Here is a 16197-nt window from a genome sequence, read left to right as displayed (position 1 = left end):
TTTTTCGGTCTGGGGCCTTCTATCCGAAGCGAGTCCGATCATAGAGGTCTCTTCCTCGCGGGAGAACCTCAATTAGGCTCCAGAGCTCTTCATTCAGCGTGATGGGAGAATCGTTGAAGTCTATGATCACCAAGTCTTGGCCGAGCGTGATATTCTCAAAAAAACAAAATATTCTCAAAACAACAAGACATTCTCAAAACAACAAGACAGCCTCAAAAAAAAAAAAAACAAGACATCCTCAAAATAGTCCGTCCATCCAGCGCAACCAAGCCACCACAAATTAACCACGACCAAAGAAAGCCACATGGTGACTCAAGATAGGATTTTTTGCATCAAAGATTCGACCAGACGGCATCGACTTGGGAAATCCTGAAATAGGTTTGCCAATCTTTAGCTCGAGACATAAAAGGTAGCAGAGTGGCGTTGTAAACTTTGGGGCGTTGGTTTTCCATCCTATACCTAGGTAGTCAGCTTCTCTTATCTCTGCTTGTCAAGGGGGTTTGGAGACAAACCAGATGTGCCTTTTTTACTCAAGGTTTTCTCTCTTAGGGTCAGGGTTGCGAAATGCCTGGACATCCTTATGTAATGCCTTGATATCGTCATATAAACCCTGGTAATTCCAAAGGATTTCCTGGCACTCCTCGGGGTAGTCCTTACGGAGCATCTGTATATCCCCAAAGATTGTCTTGCACTCGTTTAAGATCGCAGGACGGTATGGCTGGAGATCACAACCGACTTCCTGGCCACAATCGTAGAGATCCATACGGTATGGCCCGAATGGCCCGATCGTCCGACGGAACTCCTTGATCCTATCACGAAGTATCTCGAGCTTACTGCGAACCCTCTCAGGGAAATTCCGCATGTCCTTTCGGAAGTCCTGGATAAACTCACGAAATTCTTGGCACTCAACGCCCATTTCTCGATATATGAACGCATAATGGGTGAGGGCAAGAATATCAAGCTCTTCTTGTGAGAGCTGATACTTGATATCGTCTTTCATTGTGAAAAGGTGAAGTAGGCGTAGGCGGAGATTCTAAACGACGGTGTGGAAACGAAGGAAGGATGGAGCGAAACCGAGAACGGGGAGGGACGAGAATATATAGGTGCCTGGGATAAACTTTGGTCGCAGAAGTATAAGGCATATGTACCTAGAAAGAAGTTTCGTTTCTTACCACTGGGCACTATTAACTTCCTATGAGTACTGGGCAAGGGATCGTTACCGACATGTATTCGACACTTTAGATGTACTATTACCCAGTATTCCGTGGCACAAATGTAGTGGTAATACATGTACTCAATGAACCTGGTACCTTACAGTAACCTTCAATTGCCCCAAGTGGAAGGGTTCAGCTGCTCGATGGCTGGCTATCACCATGTGTTCGGTGCTCCTCGGAACCACAGCGAATTGACTAGGTGCCTCCCTGAGTGGTCTGGGTACGTGTTGACGATCCATCGGACGTTGAGGGTCTCGGCTTACTCCTTGGCGTTGAGAAGATGGAGTCCCCATCCATCCCATTATCGACGATCCGCCAGGGGAGGATTAGGTGCCTGAGTTGATGATCGTCTTGATGTAGAGCGTCCAGCTACTGCGGCGGGGGGTTAGGAGGTTATTACTGTAACCAACGGTACGGTCCTTCAATAACCTGTTCAGATACTTTAAAGGGGTTTAATAAGTTGGATCAAGGTCATCCGGTTGGACCAAGGCCATCCAGTTGAGATTCTTTATTAAAAGGCCTCAAGGGTGGCCACACGGGTATCCTCAAGGGAGATGCCCTCGCCTTCGATCTTTGAGGCTGATCCTGTTGGTATCACCGGGCTCTAAAGAGAGTACCTAAGGAGTTCCAAGTGGCGGGCTTGTGATGGGATACTAAGAGACCAAAAATATGGGAAGTTCTGGTCCCTATTGTGACTCCATCCGGGAGGAAAGATCACGTCTCTGCGTCGAAGATAGTCAAGTTGGGCAACAGGGGAGTAATTTGCAATAACTTCAAAGCGCCAATCTCGCTCCGGAACCTTACGGTGTGGCGTAGGGAGACCTTGAATCCATTCACGAGAGATGCGTTGTGGGGTCTCTAGGGGTAGAGATGAAGACTCCGTCAGATTGACCACCCACCACCTGGTCACCCCTCAAGTATTTATTATTCTTGCCTTTTACAACCTACGTAAATTCAACGAGGGTCCGTGAATTTTCGTACCTACCAAGACTCCCTTCCACCTAGTTACGGCCATCAACGTTAGAGTCACTTGGGCTACCTAAGTCCTCATCCAATTTCTGTGGCTCACCATGGCCAAGAGTGACCAAGTCATGGACATTGCGTTCGTATGTCTTCTGATTTACTTTTTCTTTCCGTAAGGGTCCATCTCTCCTTGATTGTTTGCTTGGGGACTCTCATCTCCCTTAGCACTGTGGACTTCCCCCTCAGGGAGTTATCGCAAGGGCGTTCCCAACTGGGCATCTGGGCATGGGAGGATGTGGTTAGACGGGGGTCTCTCACCATATCTAGCGATTTTTTAGTAGCTCTCTCATTAGATGCTCGTATGGAGTTTTGTCTTGTTTCTTCAATTGAGGTAATCCAAGAGAGTGTCCTTCGAGGAAGCCCAGATTTTCTATGAGAGTGGCTCAAGACACCCTCCCTCCAAATTTGGGGCACCGTCTTGCAACTTCCCTGTATCTGCTCTAAAGCATCCTTATACACGGTGACAATGATGCCGAAGGCATCATGTTACAGTGTGTATGGCTTGGTCGAGGCAAGTCATGCAGCCTACAACCCACTTGAAAGAACTAAGTCAAGCGGTGGGAGCGGAACCAGAGAGTTGGAAATTTTGGACCACAAAATGTTACGCCTGAAGCTCGCTTACTCCGCATAAAATTACGCTCTGGTTATTCCTTTACATGTGAATTACGTTTGCCTTCTGTTTGTGTGGTCGCCGCTCAAATGTGATACTGTGACATACTATGTCATGGAGCAAGGCTGGCTCGCCAAACCACCCGCAAATTGAAGGGCCATCTTTTCCATCAGCACCACGCAGCACCTGCTAGGTTTCGCTGATTCTGAGTTCTCCATAAGCAAAAATGTACTCTCCATGTCAATTGAGACATATGAGGGCAAGTCTGACTCTGTGATGAACGCCCAACCGGGCCAAACGGGAAGGGGAAAAAACAAAAAGATATCGAATGCGAGCTGCAGGGTTCGAACCTGCGCGGGCATGCCCACTGCGGATCGGTTATTACGTCCTAAACACAGCGCCTTAACCACTCGGCCAAACTCGCTATTGATTGTTGAAGGGATTGGCGTTATTCTCTTATATCAAGGAGTTGAAGGCATCGTGTAAGTGACCTGTGAAAGTGACATGTGAAGACCCTGAATTCCCGTTTCGGGCCAATCGTTATCGGAAGCACACTTCTTGGAAGGTGCACCTTCCTCAACTACCAGATACCGACGTTAGTCTAGGTACGTACCCGACCAGCATTTCTCACGTGTCTGACGTAGAGAATACCAAGTACGGTACGTTTTTCACACAAACTTTTGGTGGTGAGAATCCATGGGAAAATCCCAACCCCACCCGAGCATCGCGATACAGCCAATCTGTACAACCTTTGAAGTTTTTTCTTTTCTTCGCGATCCCGATATTCATTTCATTTACTGAGAGTGCGATGGCATGATTATTTTTGCTTTAGTTTCTGGCAGCAAGATTTACGCATGCAGGGCTTTGGCAAGCAGATGATTCTTTTTGCGGCGCCTCAGGCATAACGCAGCAAAGAGCGCAGAATTTCGTTTGCGCCGTCGCGCCTCAACCTGCCATCGGACTACTTGGCGGCACCTGAGACTATACTTTCTCTCTTCCTTGGACAGTGCATCCCATACAGACAAGATGGCGTTTGACGACGACGATAGCCCGCTGGCAGCGGGCCCAGCTCCTGTGGATAGTGAAGGTGCCCCGACTGTGGAGGAAACTCTGGAGGACGACATGCCCGACTACAAGCTGTTTGCATCCGCATTTTCGAAAAAGGGCGTCTCCAGCCAGACGATCCGGAAGGGCGAGAAAGACTTTGAAACGCACGGGACCAGAGCTCAGGACGGAGCGCTAGAATCGAGTCGCAGGGCGCTGGAGGATGTTTTGAGCTACACAAGGATACATAAAGGCGATGCGTGGGCTAGAGGCTGGTGTTTTCCAGATTTTTGGATGGACGAGACAAACGTTGCGCTCGATTACGAGGGCATGTGGCTAAAGGACCGCGTGGTGGTTATGGAGCACGAGAAGGGAGGCTGGATGAAGGACATTGGAAGAGTGGCCTCTGGGAGCAAAGATCAGCTTGGCGTGGGAAGGCTATGGCTGCTTCCTGAAGAAGCCATCTATCTTGTCGAGAGAGGCACTATTGACCTATGGTGGCCATATACCGACTTTGAAACCCTCGTGCCCAAGGGAAGCGCTACTAGCGGACCGCCTCGGCCTGGCTTTGGTCCGGACGATTACGACGTTGGACTACCGCTGAGTCTGGAAGCTGCATATTCGCTTTTTATCGGCTACGAGGATGAGCAGGGCAAGACAACGCTGCCCAAGTACCAGGTCTACGCCCATCTGAAGCGGGCGGGATTTAACATCCTCCGCGCGCCGCCTGAACAACCGAGACCAGAGCCAACGGAACCTTCGCAGACGCTATGGCAATGGCTCTTTTCCTTTGTCAAATGGGAAACGGGACAGGATGGGAAACATCGACAGCAGCCATTTGGCCCGCTTGTCGCGCCGGGACTGTACCGGTCCTATCGACCTATATACCAGCAACTGGCCCTTGTGCCTCGACACAAGCCTCTCCCTGTACCACCGAGCCCATCCAAGCCAGAGGACCCCTTCCGAGTGCACTTCCACGTATGGAAGCCGGGCGCGGGCGGGTTCTCCAAGAAGAATCCTCCGCCCCCAGATTTCCGAATTGCCGTGGCCGACACAGCCGACTCATGTCTTCCAACACTGGAACAGATTGAGACATTGCTAGAATCGACACCGTATGATCCTGCGCCAGAAGCATGGCGAGGAAATCCCGGGAGGCTGTATCAGCGATTAAAGCACGGGCATAGGAACGTGCTTGTGGCTGTGGTGGACAGAGGATTAGTCAACTTTATGAGATTTGGAGAGGGCGCATTTGGAGAGGAACAACTGTTTGAAAGATTCGATAATAGAAACAGCGGAAGAGGTGGTAAGAAAGGCGGTCGCGGCGGTGGTCGCGGCCGCGGAAGAGGGAGAGGCCGAGGAAGAGGAGGGCGGTGATGAAACGGTTAATTATCCGGTTGGCGGAACATTGGGAGTTGTGGGAGTTTCACAACTACGGATCTCGACATGATTTTTTCGGAGGAAAAGAGACCATTTGCTTCCTATGATACACGGTGATTGTTTTGTGTCCCGCGACAACTCAACTCTCGGTCCCGAGGTTCGGGCTTTCTTGATACGGCACGCTGGAACGCAACAGCATTCCTACGAAAGCGACGGGAGTTATGAATCTATGTTTACAAGCAACGGAGCTATGGGTGGGGAGGGTTGAGAGAGTTGGGCCACTGGGGATGGTACACGTCTGTGAGTTGCCATGATTCAAAGAGAGCAATCTGTAGGATATATTACAGGGGTGTTCGTTCTATTTGCGCATGGATGAGTCTATCAGTGCCGCGAAATGGCGTTCCACAAAGTGCGAGTCATGGGCTATTTACAGAGCAATGAAACGGTCAAGGGCAGTTCGAGTCGTATTCCGGATCCGGTAAATAGTATTACTTACGTTGTATTATTATTAGGTAGCCTAATTCTTTTGCTTGAAGGAAGCGGGCACAGTGTTGATTATGGCGCAATCGCTTTGTTTGCACTCTAGGATGGACAAGAGGGATCCCGCATTTGCCAAACTGGGCAATAAAAGGCGACGAGTTTGCGTATTATCGTATTATCTCATACGACAAGACAACTGGGGAGAGGCCAACGGCACTTACCGCAACCTCGGTCTAAGGCTGATTCTGCACGTCCACCTTTATCGCCGAAACAGTTGCAAAAGCCTAACCTGGGCAAATCAGTCGGAATTAAAAGAGGAAGTAAGTGCGAGAGAGATACGAGTTACGATAACTCTACTGTAGCACTTTCAACCGGCTCTGTTTCTATCTAGCGCTGCTAATGATTACATCCAGATGACACATACAAGACAATCAACGCACACACGCCCCTTGCAATTACCCAAACGGGGAAGGGGAGATTGTAGCTGGAATTGCGATGTAATTAGATCAAAAGCCCCGTAGGTGAATATAGAGTAGACAAAAAAAAGTACAGATTACACACACCCCCCTCCCCTCTGGAAACAAAAGGGCGTGAGACGAACGAGAAAAAAAATCCCATTGAAAAGGCGGAGAGATCCACACGTCAGATTGGCGGCCCTGCATGCACTGATTGACTCGGCTTTAGAAAAGGCGAAACACTTACTTGATTTGGGGGACCGCTGACACTTGAAAGCAAAAAGCGATACTAGTTGCTGTTGAAAAGGCTCGGGGGGGTTAATTGGACGGCGTTTTCTGGATTGTTCAAGGGGAGGATGTTTTACGGGGTCGGGTTTTGATGGTTTCGCAAAATGTTCGGGGTTATGGTTTTTTACGAAGTTACATGCGCAGATCCGTGATACGTAGCATGAGACAATTGAGAAAGCCGATGATTAATCCGAAAAGGCCGGAGGATAGGTAATATTGTATTAGACAAGATGGCGAGAGAATTAGTTGCTGAGAACCTTTATGGGTAGTAAAATGGAGTAACCGAGATGTGATATTACTGTCATCTGCCTAGTACTATCTCGCACGCTACTCCCATGATGGACGCAAAAGGCAACGGGAATAGGAGATCCGGTTGTGTGGTTAGACTGTATTCTTGATTCCACAACAAAAAGACCGATAGATACTGTCAGACAGCAAAAAGAGAAAAAGATAGGCGATGAAGGGATTAAAAAAGCCGACGAATTGGAACGGGGCTATGCGGAAATATGTCTATCCCGTCAACAAAATCTCATATCATCAACCTCGTTGCTCCCGTAAGCAAGATTATGGCGGCCTTTTGGGGGGGGAGACCAACGGCCGTTTCAAGGGCACAACGGATCAGAAAAGAAGACCATACTATTTAACCCAATTTTATTTTTCTGACGGCCTTTGAGTTTGTGACATATCTTGGCGAGCTAGCCGGGTCAATGGTCAACCATGCCAATCAATAAAAGTGAGCATTATTTTGTCTTTATTTGTTATTATATCTCCGCTTTAAAACGACACGAACTTGGCCGAGCGGCCGCATTGACATGCCAGGTGTGAGTTTATATCGGGAAAAATTCCCAAACAAGGATGCCAGCAATAGGAGCTTGCGTTTCGAGTGATGAGATTAGAGAAAGTGGGAGAAAAAACACGTTACACAGGAAAACAAGCAGACATAAACCAAAGAGAAACTCATTCGCAACTCACCAAGAGAAGAGGTACTACCATCCCCCTCTTTTTTTTATGAAACATAGAGACAGGGTCTTTTGTAGCCATTCGTACTGTGTGTCTTTGAGGGGTTTCGAATGTTTGCAAATCGGCGTGCGTCAACTCCTCTCGCAACCACTCAATGCGACGCTCGTCTCAATTGGTGTCTGTCTACGTGTTTAATGTTAATCTTGTCCCGTGTGACTTGTTGTGCCGCGGCGGCGTTGACCAGCCATTCACGCAACACCAGCTGTCCGACTACTGCTCTCTGTGGGCTGCATATAGCAGAGCCCAGGATCCAATGGTTGTGGTTTTCAATATCGGCTGCGGCCAAACGAGAACGAGACACACACGCACATGCGCAACGCACATGCACATAACACATATGCACTGTACGAGAGTTGCCGTTGCTTCTATCGAATCGCTGTATCTCTCTCATCATGTCTCTTTCACTAGTTTTCTTTTTTTCGGTGTGTGTGAGTAGGTTTACCCGCATCGGCGCTTTTTGCTGTTTCTTCCTCGCAAAAAGTTGACAATCTGGAATCAAATGCCAAGAAGCTTAGAGAAGCGCCATGGACAATGTTACTAGCTGGCTGCAGAGTTACGGAGCAAAATGAACTACCCTAGGTACTACCTAACCCAGAGTACGGAACCAAAAGTGCAGTGCAGCGCGCTGTATCAAGAGCAACAAGGAACGGCCATTACAGATACCCGGTCAATCTTGTCAATGGATGTCACTTTACCATGCCGTGCCCCGGCAGCAGCAAAAAAAAGACGCCCTTTGTTACAAGTGCTAGTATGAGTTAGTACATGTTGGTAGGGGTCCGAGTGAGCAAAGTGAACAAGTCCGTCCGTCCATTAACACACAGCGAAACCATCAGCACGACTATCCATGAAGGTGAATGATAGGCGAGCTTGCCGAATTACCCTGATGGGCAATTGCGGGAATAAAGGAGAAAGAAAAGCAAAAAAGTAATGATGACTTAAGATGACTTAATCGAAAGAATACAGTAGACCAGCAATGAGTAAAAAAGCAAGATGGAATCATTCGGTGGCGCCGGAAGAATTTTGGTCTACACTTTGCACCCCCCCTGGAAGAAGCTTCTGTTGGTTCTTCCGAAGAGGAAATATGTACGAACCACACTCAAGCATGTCTATCCGGGAATCCTCCCCCTTCCCCGCCTACAGTAGTAACAAAAAAAAGCTGAAGACTATCGGTGGGTCTAGCGGTGTTTTTTCTTATTCGTCTCTTTTTTTTTGTGTTTCCCTTATTGCTTTTTGAGCAATTCCCACTCTTTGTGTTTTGAACGTTGTTTTTGATCCAAGACAGGCAAATGCTCACAACCTTAACCGGGGGCTCCTCTTTGCGGCGCCTCGTATGTGTTTAGCTGTGCCTAGTGCTGCATTTGGAATTTTATTTGCTTAAATTAATTACTCTATTTTACGACCTGGCTGTTCCAGCCCGTTCCCAGAAACAATGAGCTAATTTGCGCTAATGCCGCTGGACGATATACTACAGCAATTACCCAACTGGGCATAACGACGGGCATCTCGCAAAGTATAATGTGCTGGCTGTACTTTTGCATCACACGATTCTCGTCTCGACTCGCCTCGACTCAAGAGATTCCCGGCAGGATCGAGCGCATAGGCTAATCGATCAGTCTAGGGGACTTTGCCCCGGTGATGTCAAATGCCTTTGAACATGCACCTGTCCCTATTAGTAAACCCACCTACTACCTATCAAGGTAACACTATCGGCTGCTCTGTTTGCCGAACCAAGTAAAAAAGAGGCGTAACCCAAAATCCTCCCATTACCCTAGAGGTACAACACAAAAGAGTGCGGCCTTTTGCGGCACCAGCCTGAGTGGCATGTCGGCGGCACAAGTTGCATGTAATCTGGCCTGATGGGCTCCCTCTATCAACCTTTTGTGTCGGCCCAACGCAGCCACGCAATCAGAAAGAGGCGTATCTGCCCAAGAAATCCAAACAATGTCTCTCGCCCTGTGATAATCATCTCCGTAATTAGGTTGCGCTAGTTGGCGGCACGGTCAGAGGTAAAGTTTTTAGCTGTAACTTGCACACGGGTCTCGCGGGTTCTTTTATGGAGCAATGTACAAGTACATAAAAAACACGTTCCATGCGAAAAACAAATCAATTCAATGCTAAATAGTGCCCAGTGCTAACTAGTTACTGCAAGCCGGAGGATGTAGGTGGTATGATATGATATGACACACAAGAGAAGGACAAAGACGCAAGGCTCCTCGGGATTTCTTCCCTTTGGGCGCCCAATGCCTCATTTTGACCGTTTTGAGTAGTTGCTGTAGTATTCTGCTTCGAGTTGACTCAGCATGTCAAATCGCTTGCTTTTTTTGGGACGGCCTGGTCTCGAGGACGAACAGCAAGCAGGGCAAGTAAAAATAAGCATTGACGGGCTGATGCATGGAAGGCAGAAAATACCCCAAGAGCTGGGGGGGTCCTCCGTTCCCCCAAGCTGACGTCGAAGGGGATCTGCTGGGCAAGCTAGTACGACTCGGTGCAAAGTCCTGTCATCAATAGTTGATTGTCCCTTTTTTGTCGAGGTTTGCCTAAGACCGCCAAAGGGCTCCATCACTAATCACAAATCAACTTTTTGCGGATGGGCAAATAATTACTGTTAGCCCGTTTGCTAGTAGCCAGCTGTGACCGCTCGTAGCGAGTCAAACCTGGGACATGCTAAACAAGGCAATTGGATATGTAATTCCTTCAGCCGACAGAGAACGCACACACACACACACTATGAGTAGTACTACTGGTACTCACACACACATGAAATTTCGGGTTTATGTATGGTATGTATGGGGGTTGGCCTATCGCGTCAGCGCAGCAGCATGTGTCTGCGGCCACGGGATTGGACGCAAAGGCCCTCCCCCCGTTTGGGAAAATGGAACTTGATGCCATTCGCAGGGCCCAAAGTTCTCGACCATGTGTTTTTTTTTTTCGGGGCCGAGGTTTTCAATGCCCTCTCTTCTCGGGTTATGCAGCTCATTCTAAGCGATTATGATGGATGGTGACGAGCAAGTGGGCACGCAGGATCGAATCCTTTTCATCCATCCTGAAGCCAAGGGCAACTAGTAAAAAGAGCGGGAAAAAAGACCCAACCAACAGCAGTCAACTCGAAGCGGCGTAAAGTTGCCGAGAAAAAAACAGGTTTCTCTCTCTGTCTCTCCTTTTTTTCCAGACTGTGTTTTCACTTGTTTCTTTTTCTTTTTGTGTGATTTTACGTATTGGGTTATTGGTCTGCGTTAGCAGCGTTTGCCTCAAAAAGTAGGGGGTTCACTATGTACTCGGCCTGTATTAACCGATGTAACCAATGAGAGACAACAGCATCGGAACGGCTAAGTTGACACGGCATGTTTAGGGGAGAATTGAGGAGCGCGGAGAAACATGGGGTGGCTTTTTTGTGTTTGTGCGTGATTGTGTAGGTGCTCGAGGTGCGTGCTGCGGTTGTGTTTTGCTCTGGTAATCATATTTTCCAGTTCATCTTTTTGTGTCGTATTGATTTAGACTCCGGCAAGTATGGATTTTGGGTTGCTGACTGCGTGAGTTTTTGTGTGAGATTCCCGGTCTTCCCCTTGCCTGTACTAGGCACACTTACCGAGGTGGGAAAAAAAAGAAGACCGAGGGGAAGAGTGAAAAGAAAGGGACTTGTCGATTAGCGCTTCCAATGAGAAGCACTGAATGACAACAAAGTTTCCCATTGCCAAAATGCTCTTTCGAGAAACGGGAGAACTCCTTCGTCATCTCTGCAGAGCGTCATCGTGAATTGCCTGTTCTAGACTTTGCAACACGCCCCCCCCCCTTGCTTCCAGCTCTCGGAGTTCCACGCGTTATAGGGACCTGTACTTGTAGTTTCCTAGTGGAGATCGCGTTTCCGGGGTCCGAGTGCTCATTCCAACAAAGGGAGGTCCTGGTACTAAGAGAAGAGAGCCAAAGTATATAATTTTTGTGACGTGTTGCTTTGTGTTTCATTTGTCTTGCTGCCTGGTTCTCTACTAGCAGCACTGGTGAAACGGGCGAGTTATGCAACTGACACGATAACTTTTTGCATTTCCATCTTAATTTGAACTATTTCAACTTAATTGATCATCCATCTGTTGATTGCATTGGACTACTTGATTGAACAATTGGTTGATTGGGTGGTCCCCCTATCTATCTATCTGCCGACATTCTGCTGGCTGCCTCGTACTCCTTGCCTATCACAGCAAAGTAAGTCCCTGTTTCGGTTTTAGTAACCCAAGGTACCTATGGGCTATGGGCTATGGGCTATGGGCTATGGGCTATGGTGATCCGTCGTATATTCGTATGGAGTAATGCGGAAGAATAGATTCCAAAACTAAACTTGGCGCAACTGAAAATCGAACGACGGCCCTGCGCCCGTGCGCTCTTTGGGCAACGGAGACTCGGCCCCAAAGGCCAACATGTGAACTGAGCCCATGTGCGTATTTTCTCCGCCAGAATGACAGTTGCGCCGTGCCGGGTGCACCGCCATTTTGACTGGGCGCGGACTTTTTTTTATTTTCATTTTTTTCCTGTTATGGTTTGTTTTTATTTTGGGGCTTCAGGCAATTCGTTTTGTCATTATTTTTTTGCTCCGTGCCTCGGAATTTATGCTGGTTTGTATATTAATCTGCGCTTCCCAAAGGAGAAAGACTTGCGTGCTCACCAACAAGCTCTTCCTACAGTAGTACTACCACGCAAGGTTGGTTGAAGGGAGAGAGACACAACCAGAAGCTAATAATACGACGCTGAGAACTTTTTTTTATCCATCTCATTTCCCAAGTCTCGCCGCCTTGGCCCTGCGCCGAAAATGCATCTGCTTTGTTAATGCCAAGCAGCTGCTCCAGTATCAATTCACAAAGTACAGCCCCAAAAAGTTCCCGCCTAAAACCTCTGAGCGGGTTTGATCGTATTTCGCATTTATGGACTCGATCCTTCTGAACCACTGTTATCTCCTAGCCTGCGGCGTATTACAGCTTTGGTGGCTTGAGCCGGGCTTGGGTGCTTGTAAGGAGCGCCAAATATAATGCGTGCGTATTCAGCACAACAAACGGGAAATGCACGTCAATAGTCCGCCTTGCCTCTGACGATTACAAACGATTACTTTTGTCGTTGTGTCCATTTGCGGGAACATGTGACGAGGCTGGCGTCTGGTCCCCTAGTTACTACTCGCAGTAGTATCGAGGCAACAGCCAATCAGCCCCCCAAGCAGGATCTCGATTCACCGCAGCAGCGAGGGTGCGGCAATATTATGTCAAGTTATTCATGGCCTTCTCTCGGCGCTTCGTATCTGTCATAGCTCGAGATGCTCGTTCGACGGTGATTGGTGCCTTGGGCGCATGCTATAGGATGCCGTTGTGCCTAGCTCGTGCATATACTAGTTGCCATACTGTAATGCATCATTACCTACGAAGGAGGGGAGCGGATACATCCAATGGTCCTTGTAGCACTTGGCAATCAATAGTACTCGTAGTAGAAGTAGGTACCTCAGCTATCATACAGTATTGATGTGCTACCGGATAGGATCACGGAAGCAAGCACAGGCACAGGAATGGATAAATGAATGGCTGTCCGAGTCGGTATACTTATGTGTTGCTTTGCTTGTCTCTGATGAGTCCTGCTTGGCCTTGTCTCGCCAGCCTCTCGCTCGCACCGAGTCAAGCCAATCCAATATATCATGCGCCATCCCTTGAGAAGGAACCAAGACACGACTGTGTCTCTTGTCTCATTTATTCATTACCCGTTACGACAACTTTCGCACCCCTGCACCCGCCTCCACTCTGCGTTCTAGGGGACCCGTCCAAAGTAGCTCAACTTGTCGCAACTTTGGTCGTCCATCACAATCACACGCCCCCTCCCTCTCGCTGGGCTTTTTCTTTTCTTTCGTTGTCGTTCAGCGCAGCGTCTAGACGGATCGGGGCTGTAGAGGTAGTCGTAGGTAGTCATGTAGTCTACAGAGTCCCATATTAACCCTTCCTTTCCGCTAGAACAGCTAATTTCCTCCCTTTCTGCTGCTCCATTTCTCTCTCAGTGCCTTCTGTGTGTGGCGAAAAGTCAATCAGAGATAGTACGAGTATATTGAACAGTTGATTGAACAAGGGGACAAGTATAGCATTCATCTTGGCTGTTTCTGTTCGATTTCTGTCCTTTTCTTTCCTTTCCGCTCTTCTTCTTTTTTTTTTTGTAACTTTTTTTTTTTTTTAACTTCTGCCCTCTTCCCCTCTTCCTCTCTCATCGCCCATCGTTTTCGAGTCATTTCAGAATACGGCGAATTTGTCCGGCCAAGTACAGTACTCGTAAAAAAAGCTGTATTAATCAATTAGCACCAGCTCGTATATTGTGCTAGTATCTTTCGGGGGTGGCGACCTGATTATTCACTCGTTACGCCCTTGCTTTTTTTCCATTTTTTTTTTCCCTCTTGGATTCCCACCTGCTCTCGTTATTTAGCTCCATGTTCGTCTTTTGCATCGCACACCCCCCCCTTGTCACCGATTAGACTCAGACTCGCAGCCGATCAGGTCTGTTGGTTTCCGGGACCCGACAATCTCTCTTCAGCCCAGGTCCGGACAGAGGCTACTTGCGGGATCCTCATAATATCGTTTCGAAATATTCTCCTCCTCTTCTTTTTCTTCTTCTCTTTCTTTTTTTCCTTTTCCTTTTTTCCCTAAGCCATAAATTCGTAGGCACAGTTTGTCATCACCAAACTTCGTCGCCATCACGTGTATCTCCCGCCTCGACAACGCCCCTGTTTCTTATCTTGATGCCCTCTGTGCTTTCCACACTTCAAGTCTCAGTCTCACTCTCCGTCGGCTAAATCTGTATTGTGGTATTCGGTGTTTACGTCCATCGGACCCAGCCGAGCTTCTCGCCGGCTGACAAGACAAAAATACTACCGGCCGGTCAGCCTTGACCCGGTAATAGTGCTTTGATAGCATCGTTTCTTTATATAATCACGACCCCAGCCCTTCGCCGCGCGTTATTAATTCCACAACACAACGCAACTCGAGAAATCTCACATGATGGACGGCGTAGCTGTTGAACATTATTCGCGGACACCGCCGATCCCATCAACAGAGACCAACATGGCGACTCTTCCACCTCCACAGCCCCGGGAGCCGTCAGAAAAGAGAGAGCTGCCTCACCACCCAATGCTGAGCACGGCGGCCCTGTTGAATCCTATCATCGAGAAGACGCCGCCGCCGATTGTTGAAGAGCCTAAGCCGCTGCATCCAAACACGCTGCCGCAGATTCAGTCTCAACCTCCGTCTCAGCCTCAGCCTCATTCGTATCAATCTTATTCAAACTCACACTCGCACTCGCTGTCACGCTCGCCAGTCGATAAGGGACCTTCAGCATCGACGACGCCTCCGCGAGAGTCCACCAACGGACCCATCATCAACGACATGCCAAAGTGAGTTTACTATTTTTTTTTTATTCTATTCTCTTCTATCTCTTCTATTCAGTCTCTTTTTCTCGTCTTCAAATACACATGCATTGTTCGTCACGGAAAAGTGTCCGCGGCAAGCAGCAGCAAAGTATGAAGCCTATCTCGCTCTCTCTCGTTCGCCCTTGCGGCAATCCGCGCCACTGCAGCTCGAACCGAACTCAATTCCGTGTGCAACTCGAGTTTCTGGTCTCGCCCCCTTTTTTGCGCCCTTTTCCTTGGCCTCCTGTTTCACGGCAACAAAGCAAAAAAAGGGCACCAAAACCAAGACTTTTTTTTTTTTGCTGCGATTCACCGGCCGTCTTCCATCGCTGTGGGGCTCTTTCCGCCTGCCACTGCCCGAGCATCTCCTTGTGATTGCCCGTTCGTTAGTTCTGTCTCGCCCGGGACCAACTGCCTTGCAATTGTCTTAGCAAACTTCTTCGCCTCGACTGCTTCTTCCCTTCTTTCCCTTCTTCACTGCAAAATCCAAAATCCAAAATCCCACCCGCAAAGACGCAATCGCGATATCGGCAAACCAAGCAGCTGGAATGGAATAGTCGTGCCATTTACATCTCGAATGCACAAAACAGCATCAACCTCATCTTTCTGCCAACTTGATCCTTCTCCGTTATCAGGATTGTTATTACCTTCGTTTTCGGCTTCGACACGCCATTTCCATGGGCATCCCATCCTTCACATCTCCTTGCAGTCTTCGTCAAAGGTGAGCTGAGTTTGCTAGGCAACTTGATTGGTCCAATACTCTGCAGCCTGTCCTTGCCGATCGAGGTGTGCCGCTCACAAACTTTGCCTCAAGCCTAGTGGCTTAGACAGAGGCACTTATTGGCAGTCAGTGCAACGTGTTCCCGTAGGAATGGACGTCTTATATCGATGAGTTGTGCGCGGCAGTGGCCTGATTCCCGATCTTGCATCTCAACCTGACCCCCTGATCTCTGCCCCATTACCGTTGCCCTCCATCAATCACATGCCGCTTATGACATGTTTCATGCTGCAGCTCTAGACAGCGAGTTGCTGTCAATCTCTTCAAGAGCTCAAGATAGGCTCTGATGCCATCTTGCATCTGCAGCACCGGAGTTCCGTGCACCATTTCTCCCCAACGCTTGCACATCGGCTAGGCGCCTGCTTTCTTGAGAGCAGTTGTCAAGAGAAACAAGAGGACAGGAAAAGGAAATTGCGGCGCTAGTTTTGTGCAATATTCCATCTTGCTGCCTGGGCCATTAGTTTCATTTAGGCCCAAAGACAACCCATCTCTCT

At 48.5% G+C, this 16197-nt stretch overlaps 3 protein-coding genes across 3 annotated transcripts; 2 read left to right on the top strand and 1 right to left on the bottom strand.

Annotated features, from left to right (window-relative positions):
* Positions 1–526: 526 nt before the first annotated feature.
* On the bottom strand, positions 527–1000 carry T069G_08494 (uncharacterized protein; the record flags this gene model as incomplete). The annotated part of the gene is made up of 1 exon (XM_056175704.1): positions 527–1000. The coding sequence occupies one exon, from the start codon at positions 998–1000 to the stop codon at positions 527–529; it is 474 nt and encodes a 157-aa protein (XP_056026653.1).
* A 2873-nt stretch (positions 1001–3873) lies between these two features.
* On the top strand, positions 3874–5265 carry T069G_08493 (tRNA-splicing endonuclease subunit sen54 n-term domain-containing protein; the record flags this gene model as incomplete). The annotated part of the gene is made up of 1 exon (XM_056175703.1): positions 3874–5265. One exon carries the CDS (start codon positions 3874–3876, stop codon positions 5263–5265), a length of 1392 nt encoding a protein of 463 aa, XP_056026652.1.
* A 9253-nt stretch (positions 5266–14518) lies between these two features.
* T069G_08492 (uncharacterized protein) lies at positions 14519–14914 on the top strand (the record flags this gene model as incomplete). Its single annotated transcript, XM_056175702.1, has 1 exon — positions 14519–14914. The coding sequence occupies one exon, from the start codon at positions 14519–14521 to the stop codon at positions 14912–14914; it is 396 nt and encodes a 131-aa protein (XP_056026651.1).
* Between the last annotated feature and the right edge of the window lie 1283 nt (positions 14915–16197).

The sequence above is a fragment of the Trichoderma breve genome, chromosome 5 (genome assembly GCF_028502605.1).
Source record: "Trichoderma breve strain T069 chromosome 5, whole genome shotgun sequence".
Taxonomy (NCBI): domain Eukaryota; kingdom Fungi; phylum Ascomycota; class Sordariomycetes; order Hypocreales; family Hypocreaceae; genus Trichoderma; species Trichoderma breve.
This window is presented reverse-complemented; position numbering and strand designations above follow the sequence as displayed.